The 19,472-nt window shown below is 43.8% G+C and overlaps 3 protein-coding genes across 3 annotated transcripts; 2 read left to right on the top strand and 1 right to left on the bottom strand.

The window, feature by feature from the left end:
- Positions 1-40: 40 nt before the first annotated feature.
- On the top strand, positions 41-967 carry LOC143333070 (olfactory receptor 8G17-like). The gene has a single exon (XM_076751000.1). It carries the CDS (start codon positions 44-46, stop codon positions 965-967), a length of 924 nt encoding a protein of 307 aa, XP_076607115.1. The 5' UTR covers positions 41-43.
- Positions 968-3,450: 2,483 nt separating this feature from the next.
- Positions 3,451-8,852, bottom strand: LOC143333170 (putative olfactory receptor 52L2). The gene has a single exon (XM_076751141.1). It carries the CDS (start codon positions 4,788-4,790, stop codon positions 3,777-3,779), a length of 1,014 nt encoding a protein of 337 aa, XP_076607256.1. The 5' UTR covers positions 4,791-8,852; the 3' UTR covers positions 3,451-3,776.
- Positions 8,853-13,078: 4,226 nt separating this feature from the next.
- Positions 13,079-14,026, top strand: LOC143332852 (olfactory receptor 52N5-like). The gene has a single exon (XM_076750666.1). The coding sequence runs from the start codon at positions 13,082-13,084 to the stop codon at positions 14,024-14,026; it is 945 nt and encodes a 314-aa protein (XP_076606781.1). The 5' UTR covers positions 13,079-13,081.
- Positions 14,027-19,472: the final 5,446 nt, after the last annotated feature.

Genomic DNA, 19,472 nt, shown 5'->3' with positions numbered 1-19,472 from the left:
TCCTAACCTGAACAGAAGACTGTTATCTTGTTATTTCAGGTTGATGGAAAACTACACCTACAACAGCTTCATCCTCCTCATCGAAGGGATTGCGGTCACGAAGGATTCCATGTACCCCGTCTTTTTCCTCTTCTTCATTTCTTACATTTTTCTGATGGTTGTAAATGTAGGCATTTCAGTTCTAATTTTGATTGACAAGAGCCTCCACCTGCCCATGTATCTCATTTTTTGCAACCTGTCGGTCAGTGACATAATGGGAAGTACTAATATTTTGCCCCGTTTGCTTGTGGATGTGTTGCGGCCTCCCTCTGAGCGCCTCATCAGTTATTATGAATGTGTGGTCCAAGCTTTCATCACACAGTTGTTTGGTACAACTTCCCACACTGTGCTCATGATTATGACATTTGACAGATATGTGGCCATCTGCAATCCCCTGCGCTATGCTGCCATAATGACCAACAAGATGGTGATCAAGCTGACAGTGTCTGCCTGGGGAGTGGCCTTTGTTTTGGTTGGGATTCTGCTCGGTCTGACCATTCGGCTGAACCGATGCAGGACTGTGGTCACACACCCCTTCTGTGACAATGCCTCCCTGTTTAAACTCTCCTGTGAGAGTGTGTTCATCAATAACGTCTATGGCCTCACTTTCACTGTGGTTCTGTTGACAGCTTCTATAGGCAGCATGGTTCTCACCTACACTAAGATCACACTAGTCTGCCTGACCAGTAAAAGTAAGTCCTTGAACAGTAAAGCCTTGAAGACCTGCAGCACTCACCTGGTTGTGTATCTGATCATGCTGATGTGTGGATTTATTCCCATTATTCTGCATCGCTTCCCTCAGTACAAAGAATACCGAAAACTCTCTGCCATTCTGTTTGCTGTAGTGCCTGGTAGCCTCAACACCATCATTTATGGGGTGCAGTCTAAAGAAATACGAAAAATTATCTGGAAATATTTCAGACCTTAAAGTGTTTTCCATTGTGTAAAAAATAAACATTTACTTTCTCAAACGATTCAAGTAAATGATATAAATCATATCAAACCATGAACTGAGATTTTATTGAATCAAAACTCTTTTGCGTCAAATATTCCGTTTTTAATGTAAATAAGTAGAGCAAAAAGTTCTACAGACAGTGAACACAGAGTATTAGAAAACAGGACAACCACAAATCAAATAATGAAACGTGGGATATTGGTTATGTCGATGTGAACAGCTTAATTAAAGAGCTTGTTAATGTAAATACTGTATATTGTTTGGTGTAAATGGTGTATTCAGATTTGTGATCTGCATCAGTTTATAAAAAATGCAACAAGATGGCACCAGTGGAGCTGCTCTGCTCACACTTTGTTTTTCTTTGTTTCTATGCACACATGAGCCCACAACATGTATCTTAATTACTCCAGAGTTACAGCGTAACCTTTTGTACTGACGGTGAAGCAGCACGGCACAACCAAACACATGTTGTACTGGGGAACAAGACCCGAAGTTATGAGGGTAACAATTCAGGACCTTACAATGAACTTAAACTGTAGTTATTTTTCAAGCGTATGTTTGATCTACTGAGCAATAACCTCAACATTTGGGAGGAACTACTGCTACTACTAGTGTTTTAACTACTGATTACTGTCCGTTTACTTCAGAACAAAGGTCCAGGGGACAGTGGACTGTCATGGATCCTCTGAAGACCGTCTCAGCTGACGTTCATCGCACCAACAAACTCACTGGACGTTTGTTTATGGCCTTGTAGAAATCACTCAGTCTACATGTCACTCATGGTTCGATCCAACCACATGCTTCTGTCACGTAGCTGTAATGTTAGCTAGCTTGTGAATGTTATCCAAAGCTACGTGACGGCGGCTTCACGACAGTCAGTTCATATACAAACACACTGGTAGGAGGGACAGCAGGCTCAGGTTATAGCTGCGTCAAAAGACAGGCAGATCATTTCATCTCATTGAGTTTAAAGGGAAACTTAATACAGCTCCAGGGTCAATTGTAAGGGACTGATTTAGCATTCAGCGATAGCATTAAGTGTGGCCACAGAATAATAAATATGAATATAGAATGAACCTCACGGTTGTGATCAGGCATTCTGTGTAAGTGTGGATGTGATGCTACAAACTGTCATACTGTTATTACTGATTATGAGGGAAACTTAACTGTCTATGTCACAGGCTCCAGGACAGGAGCAGACGTCTGTCCACTTTCTGTGAGTAAAGCTGAAGTTCAATCTCCTCAGCAGGTTTGATTCAGGCTCTCATTATTTTCACTTTCAAACAACTACCCGTACAGGATCCTTGAAACTGATGCAGGTCTTTGAGCTTGATGGCTGACAGGCTGCGGTGGAATGTTGGGTTTCCTGTTGTGATGCAAAAACTGACAACAGCGTTCAATTCTAGAATGTAGATTCTTTATATATGGAGCTGCTCCAGAGGGAGAAGCTCCGACACTCACTGTTCACTGAGAACACCTGAGTTATCTGTCGAATATACGTTAGGATATACATCGATGACCCTGCCACCTCGTGGTATGAGCAGGCCACACTGCATCACGAAACGTAACCATTTTTATTTAGGGATAAACTTTCTGTTCATCTCTAAGTGACACTGAATTCCCATCGTAGCTGGAGCTCATTCACAGCCATCCTGTCTGCAGATGAATGTGCTTTTAATGGGGCTCATTTCCCCATCGCTGACATCGTTGTCAGGGTGACGTTAACTGCTGCACACAGTGTTTTGTGTTGATGCTGCCAAGTTCACATGATAACGTTACTCAGATACGGTGAATTCCTTTTCTCTATAATGAAATTTCTAGTGTAAATGAGGTTGTAAGAATAAGTTTGAGTCAGAAAGAAACTTTGGACAAACTGCCCATTGTGTGCTGGCCCAATCACGTTAATTAATGGATTAAATATTATTTTGTCGTGTATTTTTTTATTTATTATTTTGTTATTTGTACTGTTTATTGAGAACCCCTGTTCTAAAGCTTACCACAGTTTTATCTTTAAGGCAATGCAAGTTTTAAATCTATGTTTATTTTAAGATTAACAGCTGTTCTTCTTTTGGTTGATTTATCTGCTTTAAATTTTAATTGTTCTCTTTATTTCCAAGGTTTTATCATTTTGCTGATTTGTCTTTGTAAATTTACATTTTTCGCTTTCTATTTATGTTTCTCGTTGTCCAGGATCTTTTGGCAGTTTTTTATGTGGCTTTATTAACATGAGTTCGAAATGAGGTTAAAATGAAAGTTGAATTAATGAATGAATAAATCATAAACAGCAGTACACAATAAATAAATAAATAAATAATAATAAATATAAAGTTTTTTAGGTATATATGAATGCAGTTTGCGCTTCTAAGTGAAACCTCCTCTCAAATTAAGTCACACTAAGTAAGTCACATTTCACTTTTTAATAGTTTTTAATGACTTTCAAGCCAAATATCTGCGAATTTAATCAGAATCATCATTGTTCATCTACACAAAGCAAGAGGACAGTACGTTGAGTAAAATCTCACATCTGACACAGCAAAGTCGCATCTTTTTTCTGGTCTGCTTTAGTATCAAATGTCACAGAACCTGTTTTCCACTTTTAGTGCAAATTTGGTTATTCATCTAATTAGACTGAAAATGTCACCATACCTACTTATTGTCGTTTAATGGTTAAGGTGGGTCAATCCGTTTTTTGTCACTATCAGATGAAAATGAACCAAATACCACTAATTTTAAATTTTCATGTTTGGAAAAACAAAACAAAACAAAAAAACAAGAACTCAGATTAAATTGTGGGCTTAACTTTTCTGAGATGGAATATATTTGACAAACACTTATTTATTTCTTGGGACTGCAGCCCGTAGATGACAGGGTTGAGGCTGCCGGGAACGACGTTAAAGAGAATGGCTGAAATCTTCCTGTACTCTGCATACTGGGGGAAGCGATGGAGGGTGATGAGGATCATCCCACTCACTAACATCATCAGATACAGGCACAGGTGAGTGCTGCAGGTCTTAAAGGCTTTACTGTTTAAAGACTTGCTCTTACCTGTCAGGCAAGCAACTGTGATTTTAGAATAGGTGAGGACTATACTGCCAATAGAGGACGAGAGCAGGACTACAGTGAAAGTGAGGCCATAGACGTTATTGATGAACACACTCTCACAGGAGAGTTTAAACAGCGAGGCGTTGTCACAGTAAGGATTCATGATCATCGTCCTGCACCTGTTCAGCCGAATGGTCAGACCAAGCAGAATCCCAACCAAAACAAAGGCCACTCCCCAGGCAGACACTGTCAGCTTGATCACCATCTTGTCATTCATTATGGTTGAGTAGCGCAGAGGATTGCAGATGGCCACATATCTGTCAAAGGCCATAGTCATGAGCACTGTGTGTGCGTTGGTGCTGAACATGTGTGTGGTGAAAGCCTGCATCACACACTCATAGTAGTGCATGAGGCGCTCAGAGGGAGGCACCAGGATGTCTGCGAGCACCCGTGGAACCAGGAGAGAGTTTCCTATAACATCATTAATCGACAGGTTACAGAAGAGGAGATACATCGGCTGGTGGAGGCTTCTGTCGCTCCATATCAAGAGCACAATGCCCACGTTGGCAATGAAGATGAACACGTAGGCCAAAAGCAGGAAGATGAAGATCGGGTACTTGTTAGTCTCGGTGATTCTTAACCCCTCCAGTTGGAGAGTGAGACTGTTGTATGTATCGTTTCCCATCTGAGCTTGTCTGAAATTAAACCAGAAGAGAGGAAAGAAGAAAAGCAAGTATAACATACAAGCTGTCATGGAACAGAAACTGACACAAGGAAAGAAGAAAAAAAATTAAATCACACTCGAATAATATGAAGGTTCTTTTTCACTTCTTACTGAAATAAAAGTACACAAGTATTAACAGAAAAGAGAAGTACCTACACTCAAAAGTAATATCTGGTATATTTTTTAACAATCAGATGCAATCAGAGAAAAAAACTAAATTATTGTCTTTTATATATAAATACATGAGCATTGACGACATGAAACTAGAGCTAAACTAGTCAGTTTTTTTAGGCCTTGTTAAAATTTACTGTCAAACAAAAAACAAATATAGTGTCATGACGTTCGGTTCACAAGAAAAACCTTGTTGGGTTCAGGTCAGTAAACTGTCAATGATCACCTTTCTGTCTTTAGCGCATCAGTCATGAGGCTTCTCCTCACTCACAACAGTTTAATCATGTACGTCGGCTTTGTAGACATCACTGACCTCATGGGAAACCTTCGCCATTGGCTAAGAAAACATTATGTAATGTCTGTGTGGTCGATGAAAACTGTCATCAGCTGAAAATACAATACACGTAAAAACACCTCGCTTTTGTTTTGCTCTGTTGGAAAGTGGACGTAAGTGAAATACATCGTCTTATCTATGGATAGTGTTTTGTTTTTGAAAATACTCAACATTACTGCAGATTTCCTCAATGCAGCATACCTAAAATCATGACAAATACATTCACTTTTTCACCCAATCACAGCACAGTCCAGCTACTAGTCCACCTACTATAACAGCTGCTTGAGCCTCATGTTTGACCATGTTTGTCATCTCCAATGTAAAAAAAAAAAAAAAAAAAGACTTTCTACAGTTATTTTGAAGTTGGGTCATTTTCAAACAACACTCAGTTTGCAATAGTTTCTAACCCACCATGCTGTGACCCTGCCTTACTCTGTGTACAACGCTGCAGCTAAAATAAATAGTGTGTTGATTTGACTAACAAAATATGGATTGACTCAAGGGATTCTCTGCTCACGATTCGAAACATCAATGTTTTGGGGCAGCCGTAATAGATTTAGACTTAAATGTACAAATCAAAAGTTTATATTTTGAGGGATCCTTTTTGGGAATGTTGGGAGTTTCAGAAACTTGAGCTTCATTGTGGAGGAGGCTTCTCAAAAATCTGGTCAGAAGGTTCTTGGTGCCTGTTACACTGGCAACTTGAGAACTCAATAATGGATGTCTACGGTGACATAAAGCTAATGAAGCCTTTTCAGGCTTAGTTAGCCCAGAATATAACTGCGCAACTAAACCAGTGTTGTGGAACACTCCAAAAACAGGTTCATTGGTAACAGGTGATAGTACCATGATTGGGCGTGCAAAGGGCATCCTGGAAAGGCTCAGCTGTTGGGATAGAACGAGGTTCACCTCATCTTCCTCCTCCATCGAGCTCTATTTCACCTGGAATCGCCTGGGAGCTCTGTTCGGGTCCTTTTCCTGGACCTTAGCAGTGCTTTTAACACCATCAGGCCAGCCATCCTGAGACACAAGCTGGAGCTTTCAGGGGTGGACCAACACCTCACATGCTGGATAGTGGACTACCTTTCCAACCGCCCACAGTATGTGAGGACAAGGGACTGTGTGTCAGGGACTGTCCTCTGCAGTGTGGGGGCCCCCCAGGGGACGGTGCTGGCACCGTTCCTCTTCACCCTCTACACAGCAGACTTTTCACACCTGTCTCCCACCTGCCACCTGCCACCTGCAGAAGTTCTCTGATGACTCTGCCATTGTCGGCCTCATCACAGATGGGACGACAGGTCATACAGAGGACTCATCCAGGATTTTGTGGACTGGTGCCAGCAGAACCACCTCCAGATTAACGCGGGTAAAACCAAGGAGCTGGTTGTGGACTTTCGTCGGCGCCCGCACTCTTCACCATCACCAGTGAACATCCAGGGAAGGGACATTGAGATGGTGACATCTTATAAGTACCTGGGTGTTCATCTGAACAACAAACTGGACTGGACTCATAACATCACTGCACTTTAGGAAAAAGGACAGAGCAGACTCTACCTGCTCAGGAGGCTGAGGTCTTTTGGGGTGCGTGGGGCACTCCTAAAGACCTTCTATGACTCTGTTGTGGCCTGTGCCATTTTCTATGGTGTAGTCTGCTGGGGGAGCAGCATCACTACAGCTGACAGGAAGAGGCTGGACAAACTCATCAGGAAGGCCAGCTCTGTCCTGGGATGCCCTCTGGAACTGGTGGAGGAGGTGGGGGGGAGGAGGATGACAGCCAAGCTGTCCTCCATGACAGACAATGACTCCCACCCCCTCCAACACACACTCACTGCACTGAGGAGCTCCATCAGTGACAGGATGCTACATCCAAAGTGTGTGAAGGAGCAGTATCGCAGGTCATTCCTCCCTGCAGCTGTCAGACTGTACAACAAAAACTACTCCAAGCAATCAGTGCAGTAGTCTGAACAATAAGCTGTGCAATAAAACATGTACATAACAGTCTGTAAATACGATCTACAATTTCTTACATTTTTTTTTACAATTTCTTTCTTTTTATTTTTATTTATATACTGTTTTTGTTTCTAATTTGCATTCACTTCTTATATTAATCTTTACTGATGCTGCTGTAATCTGGAATTTCCCCTCGCGGGACAAATAAAGGAATATTGATCTCGATCTTGATCTTGTTAAGTTCAGTGTTTGCAAATGGTTGCATTCTGTTGTCTTCATGTTTTACACGTTGTCCCAACTATTTGGAACTGTGGTCATATGTGATGGGGATGATGAGAATTAAAAATGGTTATGGGTTATTGCAAAACTTGTGTTGGTCCTTTTGTATCAAGTGGTGAGCACTGCGTTTTTAGCCAAGGAGGTACAACGACAAACAATCTGTGTTAGGGACAGGATTGTCCTTTTTTTTTTTTATTTCGCCCTACCAGGCACAGACACCAATGGTTCTTTAAAAACAACAAAATTAAAAAGAGGTGTCCTTAAAACAGTCTCGGGGCCACGGAGTCTTCAATCTACAGGTTAAAATCGGTTAAAAAGACTAGCTAAAACAAGCACAAGGCCCGATTTAAAACCGATTTAAAAACGAAACCCGCTGACGGTCGTCGTGCTCCTCGCCGTCGCCACGCCACTCTCCGTCTCCTCCTCCGACTCGCTTCGTGGGAGGACGGACCTTCGGCCAAGATACCTGGACAAACAAAAAGAAACACAGCGGCAGTGGGGGGGGTACACGACACAGTGCAGCCGAGACGCCTTCTTTTCCCGTGCCAGAGTGTTACTGGGTCCCAAAGGGTACTCACACGCTAGGCAGAGCTCCTCGCTCTGCCGCTGCCGTAAGGTCACGTAGTAACACTCTGGACTTCATCGGCTCGGCTGCAATCACCACCTCCGTCACGGTCTCTGGTCCGCGGCCGCCGCGGGCATAGCCCTCTCAGGCCGTCTCCCCACTGCTCCCTGTGTTTGTTTCTTCTTGCGCTTCATAGTTACCGCGCGAGTTTGCACCGTTTGACGCCTTCCCTCACCTGTCTTCTTCTTCTGCTTCTTCTTCTTCTTCTTTTGGTTTAACGGCGGTTGGCATCCAGCTTAATGGTGCATTACCGCCACCTTCTGTTCCGGAGTGTGGACCAGATAGTAGACTTACAGTCTTATTCCTTACCTGACCAAAGCCTCACACACACACACACACATAGTAAAAAAAAAAAAGAAAAAAAAAAAAGAAAAATTAATTCAAAATCCCCACACCCATGTCAGCTATAACCCCCTTTCTAATATCCCTGCTTATCCATCAGATTCTATCATAAACGCCTGTCCCCCTTAAGAATTCTATCAGTGCCCTAATCTGTGCCCTCTCTCCCACACTTAGCAATCCTTTTAATGTAAATTCCTGTATCCCTAATTCCTTCATCTTATTCATCATCTCCTCTCTCTGCACCTCATACCTCCTACACCTCAAAACTACATGCTCCACTGACTCTTCCTCCTCTCGACATCCCTCACACAGGCCTGTCTGGTGCTTCCCTATCAGTTTCAATGTTTTATTTAGTGCACTATGCCCCAACCTTAACCTTGTCAGCACAATCTCCTCTCTCCTGTTTGGATGTATGTGAAATATCCTGTATGTGAAATATACTGTTTGCGTTTTTTCCACTGAGAACCTGCACCCCCAATCATATCCCCACTCCACCACTTCATCAATTGCATCTTGAACTTTCCTTATAGCATGCTTCATGTTCCTTCCTCTTTTCCACAAGGCCCCATCATCCGCAAAGAGTGACCTGCCTATATCTGCTGACACTTTTGAAAATACATCATTTATCATGATGATAAAGAGTAGCAGGCTTATCACACTCCCTTGAGGTGTACCATTTCCGACTGTATACTGATTTGACATTTCTGACCGAATGCGTACTTGAATTTTTCTTCCAAATAGAAAATCCTTTATCCAATTGAATACTCTCCCACCAACACCCATTTTTATTAACAACCCCTCCTTCCACATCATGTCATATGCTTTCTCAATATCAAAAAATACTGCAATAACGGATTCTTTATTTGCCTGAGCCTTCCTTATTTCAGATTCTAACCTTACCACTGAATCCATGGTATTCCTGCCTTTCCTGAAACCACTCTGATAGCCTGCCAAAAGTCCCTTCTTTTCAAGTTCATATGACACCCTTTCCGTTATCATCCTTTCCATTACCTTGCACATATTTGAGGTCAATGCTATTGGCCTGTAACTATTGGGTTTGGATGGATCCTTGCCTGGCTTTCTTATTGGAATCACTACTGCTTCTTTCCATATTCCTGGTAACCTTCCCTCCTCCCACACTCTGTTGTAAAGCTGCAGCACCTTCGCTAATGCTCCTTTCCCCAAATGTTTTAACATGCTGTAACACACCTGATCTTTCCCTGGAGAAGTTGGTCGTGATCTCTTTATAGCCCTCATCAATTCTGCCAAGGCAAATGGCTCATCAATCATGCCAGCTGTGTTTTCCCTCCTGTTTAAAACCCCTGGATACTGATTCATAGTTCTTTTTCTTCTTTTCTTCTTCCCTTCCTCCGACAGATTTTCTGAGCTATGCACCTTTACAAAAGCCTTAGCCATGATCTCCGCCTTTTCCCTGTTGGAAACTGCTGTCTCCTCCTCAGATATTATGACCGGATAGTCCCATTCCCTTCTGTCCCCTCCCATCTTCTTTATCATTCCCCATACTTCTCCCACTGGTGTAGTTCTTCCTATCTCATCACAGAAATTCCTCCATCTTGCCCTCTTAGCTTGACGAACTGTTCTTCTCACCACTGCCTGTGCCTTTTTGTACTGTATCAAATCCTGCATGTTATGGGTTCTTTTAACTTGTCTGAATGCTCTGTTCCTATTTCTTACAGCCTTACGACATTCTTCTGTCCACCACGGTACCATCTTCCTGTTCCTCTTGCCTTTACTCTTGGGTATAGCGCTCTCTGCTGCCCTTACAATTGCTGAGGTTACCTGTTTGTTTATTTCATCTATGTCTCCATGCATTTCTATCCTGTTCATTGATTCCTCACTCAATCTCTGAAACTCATCCCATTCTGCTTATTGAAATACCCATTTTAGGGTCCCCCCACTTTTTCTCACTTCTACTCTCTCTCCCACCATGCATAAAACTGGGTAACGATCGCTTCCTATTGTTGATGCTGTCCAAACTTCCCAGTTACTGATTCCGGCTAATGTGTTAGACACTAGAGTTATATCCAATGCTGACTCAGTACCCGCTGTTATGTTTATCCTTGTTCCTCTGCCATCATTCACACACACCAAATCCCTTTCATCCATCAAATCTTCAATGACCTGTCCATTCGTGTCTGTCTGTAACCCTCCCCATACCGTGTTGTGAGCATTGAAATCTGCACACCAAATTACCTTATTTCTGTCTTGTCCTTTTATTCTTAATAGGCTATCCAAGACCAACTTCTTACATGGATTATAGTAGTTAATTATAACCACTTTCTCCCCTCTTTCCCATACTTCCACCACTACATATTCCTGGTCCTCTCCCTTTTCCAGTAGCCTATATGGAATGTCTTCTTTGATAAATGTAGCACAGCCTCCTCCTCCCCCTTGACTTCTATCTTTCCTTAACACTGTATACCCATGTACCACAAAATCTAGATTTGGTTTTAACCACGTTTCCTGCACACACATTACATCTGGTTTTTCAGCCATCTCCTTGATGAAATGCTTGAATTCCTGGCCATTAGCCAGTAAGCTCCTGGCATTCCATTGTAGGATTATTACCATGATTAGTATTACCCAACCCATGGTGTTTCCTGACTTGACTGATTGGTGAGGTTGTCCCTCACTTCTTCCCATGTCAGTCCCACTAATCCCAAATGATGCACTGCTGCTTTAACAATCAGCTGGATTTTTTCACTTTTTGACTTCACCTCAGCCGTACTGTTGACCACCCCTGCGATGAATGTTACCAAATCCCTTTTATCTACATACATCCTGTCATTTGTTCTTTGTTGCCCCTCTCGACTTCCCATTACTCCTTGATCATTGGTTCCATTATTCTGCTCCCTTGACACTCTTACAGCTTCAGCATATGATATCTTTCTTTCCACTCTTACTTTTTGGATATTATTCTCCCTTTTCATAGCCTCACATCCTCCAAATGCCACGTTATGGGCTCCTCCACAGTTACAACATTTTGGTTGCAGCCCAGTTCCACATTCTCCATACTCATGGTCTCCACCACACCTAGCACATCTCCTCTTCTCTTTGCAGTTCTTGGCTATGTGTCCAAACCTTTGACAGTTAAAGCACCTTAATGGTTTTGGTACATAACCTCTCACTGGGTAACTCATAAATCCCAGGAAAACTTTCTTAGACACACACTTTCCTTCAAACTCAATTAATACAGTTTCACTAACCATTCTCACTCCTTCTTTTGTTGTCTTCATCCTTTGCACATTCATTATTTTTGCTCCTTTAACATTCCTCTTAAGTTCTTCCATACTCACACTCAGTGACACCCCTGTTATCACTCCTTTGCACCCACCACCATTTCGTGCTCCCACCCTCCCTGTGTTTGCAACTTTGTTTTTCCCCAATTCTTTCAGTTTGAGTGCCTTCTGAACTTGCTCTTTATTAGCACATTTCACCAATAAATTGCCATCACTCAGGACCTTTGCAAACTGTATCTCTCCGATTTTATTTGCTAGAATTGTTGTTAGCACAAAGGGGTTGAGCTTCTTTATGTTTTCTTGTATCTTTTCATTGAACCGTATAATGACAAAATAGTTCTCTGGTGTCTCGTTCTCAATATGCTCATCTCCTTCCTCTTCACTGCTATAGCTGTATTCGTTGCCATTCTTCTTCCTTTTATTCCTCCCATTACTCCATCCACTCGCTCCCCTTTCGAACTCACACTCTCCCCCTTCCTCCTCCTCCATATCTGCCCAACTGCCTACTTCTGATCCATTCACGGAACAGTTGTGCTCAACCGCCAGGATATTATTTTCAACTCGACTGAGATCTCCTACAATCTGCCGATTATTTTTACCCCGTCCATGCCCGGCTGACGCCGCCGCCATCTCCTGCCAACCTTTCGGATCCACCGAGTTCGATTACTTCCGTCTGTTCCATTCTCTGTCTGCTCTCCAAGCTTCCCTCACCTGCTCTCCTCTCGCTGCTCTTATTTCCGGGTGCGCCCAACGACGTCCCTCCTCCCCGTATCCCGTTGGTCGCGCACCACTCCATACTCCAAGGCCATTGGCCAGTCTGTACTAGGCAATGCACCCCACAGGTGCAAGTCATCAGTCCAACCACAACGGGTGCTCCGGACGGAAGTAAAACTCAAAATCACATCATGCTAAAATCATGCAATAAAACATAATAAAAACACCACTACAAACACGATAAAAGCATGCAAGAAAATAAATAAATAAAATGCAATAAAACAGAATGATTGCATGATAAAAAATAAATAACTTAAAACTTCCGCCGTGCGACACATACAAGCAGTACATTTGGGCGTGTTGACAGTTGCAGTGGACATCATAATGATGTCTTAATGTTGCATCATACTTTATCTGAGGTAATGATAATTGTTTCCCCTTAAGATAAAATCATGTCTATAAAACTTTGCAATGAAGAAGATTTTGGGAGGAGCTGGTGGACATTATCAGCAGTGAGCTGAGTGAGGGCTGATTGAAAGTGGAGACACTGACAATAGGTACTGCTATTCTACAAGACACTTTCTTTTTTCACAGTTTCTCTGATTAAAGTCTGGTAATGACATCACTGTTTTGTTCTTTCAGGTTGATGGAAAACTACACCTACAACAGCTTCACACTCCAGCTGGAGGGTTTAAATGTCTCAAAGGAGTCCATCTATCCTGTCTTTCTCTTCTTCTTTTTCTCCTACCTGTTCATAATGGTTGCTAATGTGGGCATTGCATGTCTGGTTTTCATTGACAAGAGCCTTCACCACCCCATGTATCTCCTTTTTTGCAACCTCACCTTCAATGACATCCTTGGAAACTCCATCATGGTGCCTCGTTTGCTTTTAGACATGTTGCGGCCTCCCTCTGAGCGCCTCATCAGTTATCGTGAATGTGTGGTCCAAGCTTTTACCTCACACATGTTTGGTGCTGCTTCCCACACCGTGCTCATGATTATGACATTTGACAGATATGTGGCCATCTGCAATCCCCTGCGCTATGCTGCCATAATGACCAACAAGATGGTGATCAAGCTGACAGTGTCTGCCTGGGGAGTGGCCTTTGTTTTGGTTGGGATTCTGCTCGGTCTGACCATTCCGCTGAACCGATGCAGGACTTTGATCGAAAGCCCATACTGTGATAATGCGGGGCTGTTTAAACTCTCCTGTGAGAGTGTGTTCATCAACAACGTCTATGGCCTCACTTTCACTGTAGTTCTGTTGACAGCTTCTATAGGCAGCATGGTTCTCACCTACACTAAGATCACATTCGTCTGTCTGACCAGCAGGAACAAGTCTTTGAACAGTAAAGCCTTGAAGACCTGCAGCACTCATCTGGTTGTTTATCTGATTTTGCTGGTCAGTGGAATGTCTATTATTATTCTGCATCGCTTCCGTCAGTACTCATACTACAGGAAACTCGCTGCTATTTTGTGTACTATCATCCCTGGCAGCCTCAACCCCATCATTTATGGTTTGCAGTCCAAGGAGATACGAAAATTTTTGTCAAAATTTTTTGAGTCCAAGAAAGTTTTGCCATCATTATAAAGATTTTTTTTGTAAATTCACGAACACAACTGTGAACCAAGGGCTGTATTAGCAGTCACTATGATGACTTTCACATTACAGGTCAGTAACAAGGGGTAGCCTCTGACAACTAGGTTATGTGGAAATTACAGATGCAAGTAACATCTTGGCAATAAAACACACGGAGAGAACATGCAAACTTCTGTGTGGAGTTTGCAAATGGCGTGTGTGTGTGTGTGTGTGTGTGTGTGTGTGTGTGTGAGTGTGTGTGTGTGTGTGTGTGTGTGGCATGTGGATGTAACTGTGTGACAAATAAAGGGGACTGTCCCTCTGATTGTTCTTCTAAAAATATTCTTCTTCTTCTAATGAAATTTACTGTTTACAAATACAAACAAGACAGCTGGGCCTACAGTAAGACCATACATCCATGTAAAATAAAGAGCTCCTCAAAGTGGCACCTTTAAGCATGAGAGTACGAGAGTATGAAAGAGATTGTTTTTTGAGCAATATTTGAGAGAAATGGTCTTTTGTGTATATAGAAAATGTTTTAGATCTTTGAATTCAGCTCGTGAAAAATGGGAGCAAATAAAAAAGTGTTGCGTTCATATTTTTGTTCAGTGTATTATTTAAACTGTACTTTAACTGATCCCTGCTCTCTTCCTTTCCTTTGTCTGCCTGTCTCTGCCTTTCTCTCTCTCTCTCTCTCTCTCTCTCTCTCTCTCTCTCTCTCTCTCTCTCTAGCTTCTTCTCCTTCCTCTGTTTTAGGACTCTGTTGCACAGTAGAGCTGTGTGCCTCTCTGACAGCTTTTGCATCAGGGACTGCTTCTGCACTTGTCGACGGCCCCGCTGCTGCAATCGAACTTGTGGCCGCAAACATGTTTGTGGTTTTGGTCACGTCGCTGCGTCCACTTGTAGGCTTTGAGCCTCTTTTTTCGCAGCTTCTCTGCGCCTCCTTTACGCTTTTGTGGTTTAGGCCTATCCATTTCCACAGAGGGACTCTCACTTCTCTCTAACTCCGGTCCAACTCCAACGGCAAAGCTTGATAATCATGCCTGGAGGGGAGGGCTGAGAGATTTCACTGGACTAACACATTGTCCTTCAGGAAAATCAACCAATGGGCTGTGCTTCATGTCTCAAATCCCTTCGCAGCCGATAAAAAATACTTAGAACTTTTTTTTTGTTTTTTTAAATTAAATTATGACAGCACCAGCCCAAAAATGTGCGTTGGTCCACTGGGCATTGCCCGGTATGCCCGATGGCCTGTCCATGCATGGTTCTCACCTACACTAAGATTACAGTCCTGACCAGTAAGAACAAGTCTTTGAACAGTAAAGCCTTGAAGACCTGCAACACTCATCTGGTAGCTTATCTGATCATGTTGTTCAACGGAATGTTTATCACAGCTCTTCATCACTTTCCCCAGCACTACAACTACAGAAAGGTCTCTAGCATTTTGTTTCATATCATCCCTGGCAGCCTCAACCCCATCATTTATGGAGTGCAGTGGACAGAGGTAAAGAACTTCTTTTCAAAGTTGTTCAAGTCCAAGAAAATTTTTCCACCATTAAAAAGATAGTTTCCAGTTTTGTCTAATTACAAATACAAATACACAACATTTGTGCTGCATACCACAGTTTGTATGGGAAAATATGACAAACCTTCGGAATCACAAGAAACTTTCAGTAAATTAGCACCAGTTGCCAAAAAATTATGTGGTAACCATTCTAAATATTTGTTTGCATCAAGGTAATACCATCAAAATTTAACATAAATCAGAAATATTGTTTCTGTGCAATGACTCAAAATATGGGCTGAAAAATGCTGAACAAAATGTTCAAAACTGGGGTCTGGATTGTGATTGAAACTACTACATATAGCAAAATTAGCTGACACCGCAAAGCAAAATGATGAAAATATACACTTCCTTACTTTATTAATTGTAGGAGAAGACAAATAAAATAATATGTTGAAAAAAGATGATGATGATGATGATGATGATGATCTATTTCCTTTTCAAAGAAAAGGAAATAGATCATCATCATTTTTACTCTACTGAACTAGTGAAATGACTTCTTCTTATTGAGAACTTATGTTTTTAGAACAAATTAGTTTGAGGTCCCTGCTTAGTCTCAGTGTTGTGGTATATTCTGAAGCCTCACTGAAATTCCTCCTGGATATTATTTTCTTTAAGAGAGGAGTTCATTTTTTTTACTGAAGCAAAGGTTTTATATCCGCTGTTTTGAAGGCTTCTGGGAAGATGCCTGTTGGAAGAGATGTATTTCTAATCTTCTGTTTTAAAAACGCTTTCTGCACAGGGTTAGCACATGAGTTAAACTCAGTGGTGGTCTTGCAGAGCTCAGCAGATCTAATAGAGGTGAATTTTAGGTGCCAACTTCACCCCCTTTCCTGAGTACTCAAGCCTCATTGGTGGGAGCTGATTCGATAAGGGCTGCTGCACTAACTGTTTTCAGTTAAAAACATAAAATCAAGGTCATTCAGATTAGATAAAGTAGCTGTGTACTTTAAGCACATTTTATTCCTCCTGATGCTGGTCAAAACAGGGACGACAGAGGCTGCAGCAGCTCCTCGCTGTCTGAGGTGAGCGGCACCAACAGCAAATGAGGCTGCATCTATTTGTTCCTTTACTTACATAAATGGATGATCGATAACTTCTTAAATGAGGACAAAACTGAAGTCCTACTGGTTGGTCTTCTAACAAAAAGAGAAGTTCTGTTTAATAATCTGGGGAAAATTAGCTCGCTGGTATAAATCTGAGGATACAAGTCTTGGTATTATCCTGGACTCAGATCTAAGCATCATGCCCCACATTGACAAAAACTTCCAGCTTAGAAACATAGCTTAAGTACAACCATTTATGAATTAAAAAGATGCTGAAAAACGGATTCACGCCTTTATTTCAAGATGGCTTGATTACTGTAACACACCATTTAATGGCCTCCCAAAAAAATCTATAGAGACTTCAGCTCATTCGAAACTCTGCAGCTCAGCTATTAATCAGAACCAAGAGGAGAGAGCACATTAGTCCAGTTTTAGCTGTACTGCACTGGCTTCCTCTAACATTTTAAGGCCCTCCTTCTTCATGGGCTAGGACCAAGCTACATTGTTAACTTCCTTGTTCGCAACCTGCCTTCAAGAACACTGTGATCATCTGCTTCTGGTCTATTGGAGGTTTCCAGCGACAGCCAAAAGAGAATGGGAATGCAGCCTCTATCAATTACGTCCCAAAACTCTGGAACACACTGCCTATAGATAATAGGGAAGCAGCTGACTGAGTATTTTTGAAAGAAAGCTAAAAATGTTTTTTACTTTGGCCTTTAACTAGCTATGACTTCCTGATAGGAGTTGGGTTCCAAACGTACTGTGAGGGTCTGTTGGGAACGTCTGCCGGAACCCGCTGTCAGGGAGGTCTTCAACTCCCACCTCCGGGAGAGCTTCGACCAGATTCCGAGGGAGGTTGGAGACATTGAGTCCGAATGGACCATGTTCTCCACTTCCATTGTTGATGCAGCCGTCCATAGCTGTGGCCGTAAAGTCGCCGGTGCCTGTCGTGGCGGCAATCCCCGAACCCGGTGGTGGACACCGGAAGTAAGGGATGCCGTAAAGCTGAAGAAGGAGTCCTATCGGGCTTGGTTGGCTCATAGGACTCCTGAGGCAGCTGACGGGTACCAGCAGGCTAAGCGGGCGGCAGCTCGGGCGGTTGTAGAAGCAAAAACTCGGGTCTGGGAGGAGTTCGGGGAGGCCATGGAGGAGGACGACCGGTCGGCCTTGAAGAAATTCTGGCAAACCGTTCGGCGCCTCAGGAGGGGGAAGCAGCTCTCCATCAATACTGTTTACAGTGGAGGTGGGGAGCTGCTGACCTCGACTGGGGATATTGTCGGGCGGTGGAAGGAATACTTCGAGGATCTCCTCAATCCCACTGTCATGTCTTCTGCAGAGGAAGCAGAGACTGGGGACTCGGAGGTCGATTCGACCATCACCTGGGCTGAAGTCACTGAGGTAGTCTGCAAGCTCCTCGGTGGCAAAGCTCCGGGGGTGGACGAGATCCGCCCTGAGTACCTCAAGTCACTGGATGTTGCAGGGCTGTCCTGGTTGACACGCCTCTGCAACTTCGCGTGGCAGTCGGGATCGGTGCCTTTGGACTGGCAGACTGGGGTGGTGGTCCCTCTGTTTAAAAAGGGGGACCGGAGAGTGTGTTCCAACTATCGGGGATCACACTCCTCAGCCTCCCTGGTAAAGTCTATTCCAGGGTACTGGAGAGGAGAATCCGGCCGACAGTCGAACCTCGGATTCAGGAGGAACAATGCGGTTTTCGTCCCAGCCGCGAAACACTGGACCAGCTCTATACCCTCCACAGGGTGCTTGAAGGTTCATGGGAGTTTGCCCAACCAGTCCACATGTGTTTTGTGGACTTGGAGAAGGCATTCGACCATGTCCCTTGTGTCATTCTGTGGGAGGTGCTCCGGGAGTATGGGGTTGGAGGCCCTCTACTGAGGGCTGTGCAGTCCCTGTACAACCGGAGCAGGAGCTTGGTCCGCATTGCCGGCAGTAAGTCGGATCTGTTCCCGGTGCATGTTGGACTCCGCCAGGGCTGCCCTTTGTCACCGGTTCTGTTCATTATTTTCATGAACAGAATTTCTAGGCGCAGCCAGGGACCGGAGGGGGTTCAGTTCGGGAGCCGGCAGATTTCGTCTCTGCTTTTTGCGGATGATGTTGTCTTGTTGGCTCCATCGAGCCAGGACCTTCAGCATGCACTGGGACGGTTCGCAGCCGAGTGTAAAGCAGCTGGGATGAGAGTCAGCACCTCCAAATCCGAGGCCATGGTTCTCGACCGGAAAAAGGTGGCTTGCTCCCTCCGGGTTGGGGGAGAGATCCTGCATCTTAGGATCTTGTTCACGAGTGAGGGAAAAATGGAGCGTGAGATTGACAGGCGGATCGGTGCAGCGGCAGCAGTAATGCGGCCGCTGTATTGGTCCGTCGTGGTGAAGAAGGAGCTGAGCCGAAAGACGAAGCTCTCGATTTACCGGTCAATCTACGTTCCTACCCTCACCTATGGTCATGAACTTTGGGTCATGACCGAAAGAACGAGGTCCCAGATACAAGCGGCTGAAATGAGTTTCCTCCGCAGGGTGGCGGGGCACTCCCTTAGAGATAGGGTGAGGAGCTCTGTCACCCGGGAGGAGCTCAGAGTAGAGTCGCTGCTCCTCCACATCGAGTGGAGTCAGCTGAGGTGGCTCGGGCATCTCTACCGGATGCCCCCTGGACGCCTCCCTAGGGAGGTGTTCCAGGCATGCCCCACCGGGAGGAGGCCCCGGGGAAGACCCAGGACACGCTGGAGTGACTATGTCGCTTGGCTGGCCTGGGAACGCCTCGGGGTCCCCCCGGATGAGCTGGAGGAAGTGTCCAGGGAGAGGGAAGTTTGGGCATCCCTGCTTAGACTGCTGCCCCT

The sequence above is a fragment of the Chaetodon auriga genome, chromosome 15, assembly GCF_051107435.1.
Source record: "Chaetodon auriga isolate fChaAug3 chromosome 15, fChaAug3.hap1, whole genome shotgun sequence".
Taxonomy (NCBI): Eukaryota; Metazoa; Chordata; class Actinopteri; order Chaetodontiformes; family Chaetodontidae; genus Chaetodon; species Chaetodon auriga.
This window is presented reverse-complemented; position numbering and strand designations above follow the sequence as displayed.

Coding starts and splice junctions, on each gene's coding strand:
- LOC143333070 (XM_076751000.1), top strand. CDS start 44: ATGGAAAACTACACCTACAACAGCTTCATCCTCCTCATCGAAGGGATT.
- LOC143333170 (XM_076751141.1), bottom strand. CDS start 4,790: ATGACAGCTTGTATGTTATACTTGCTTTTCTTCTTTCCTCTCTTCTGG.
- LOC143332852 (XM_076750666.1), top strand. CDS start 13,082: ATGGAAAACTACACCTACAACAGCTTCACACTCCAGCTGGAGGGTTTA.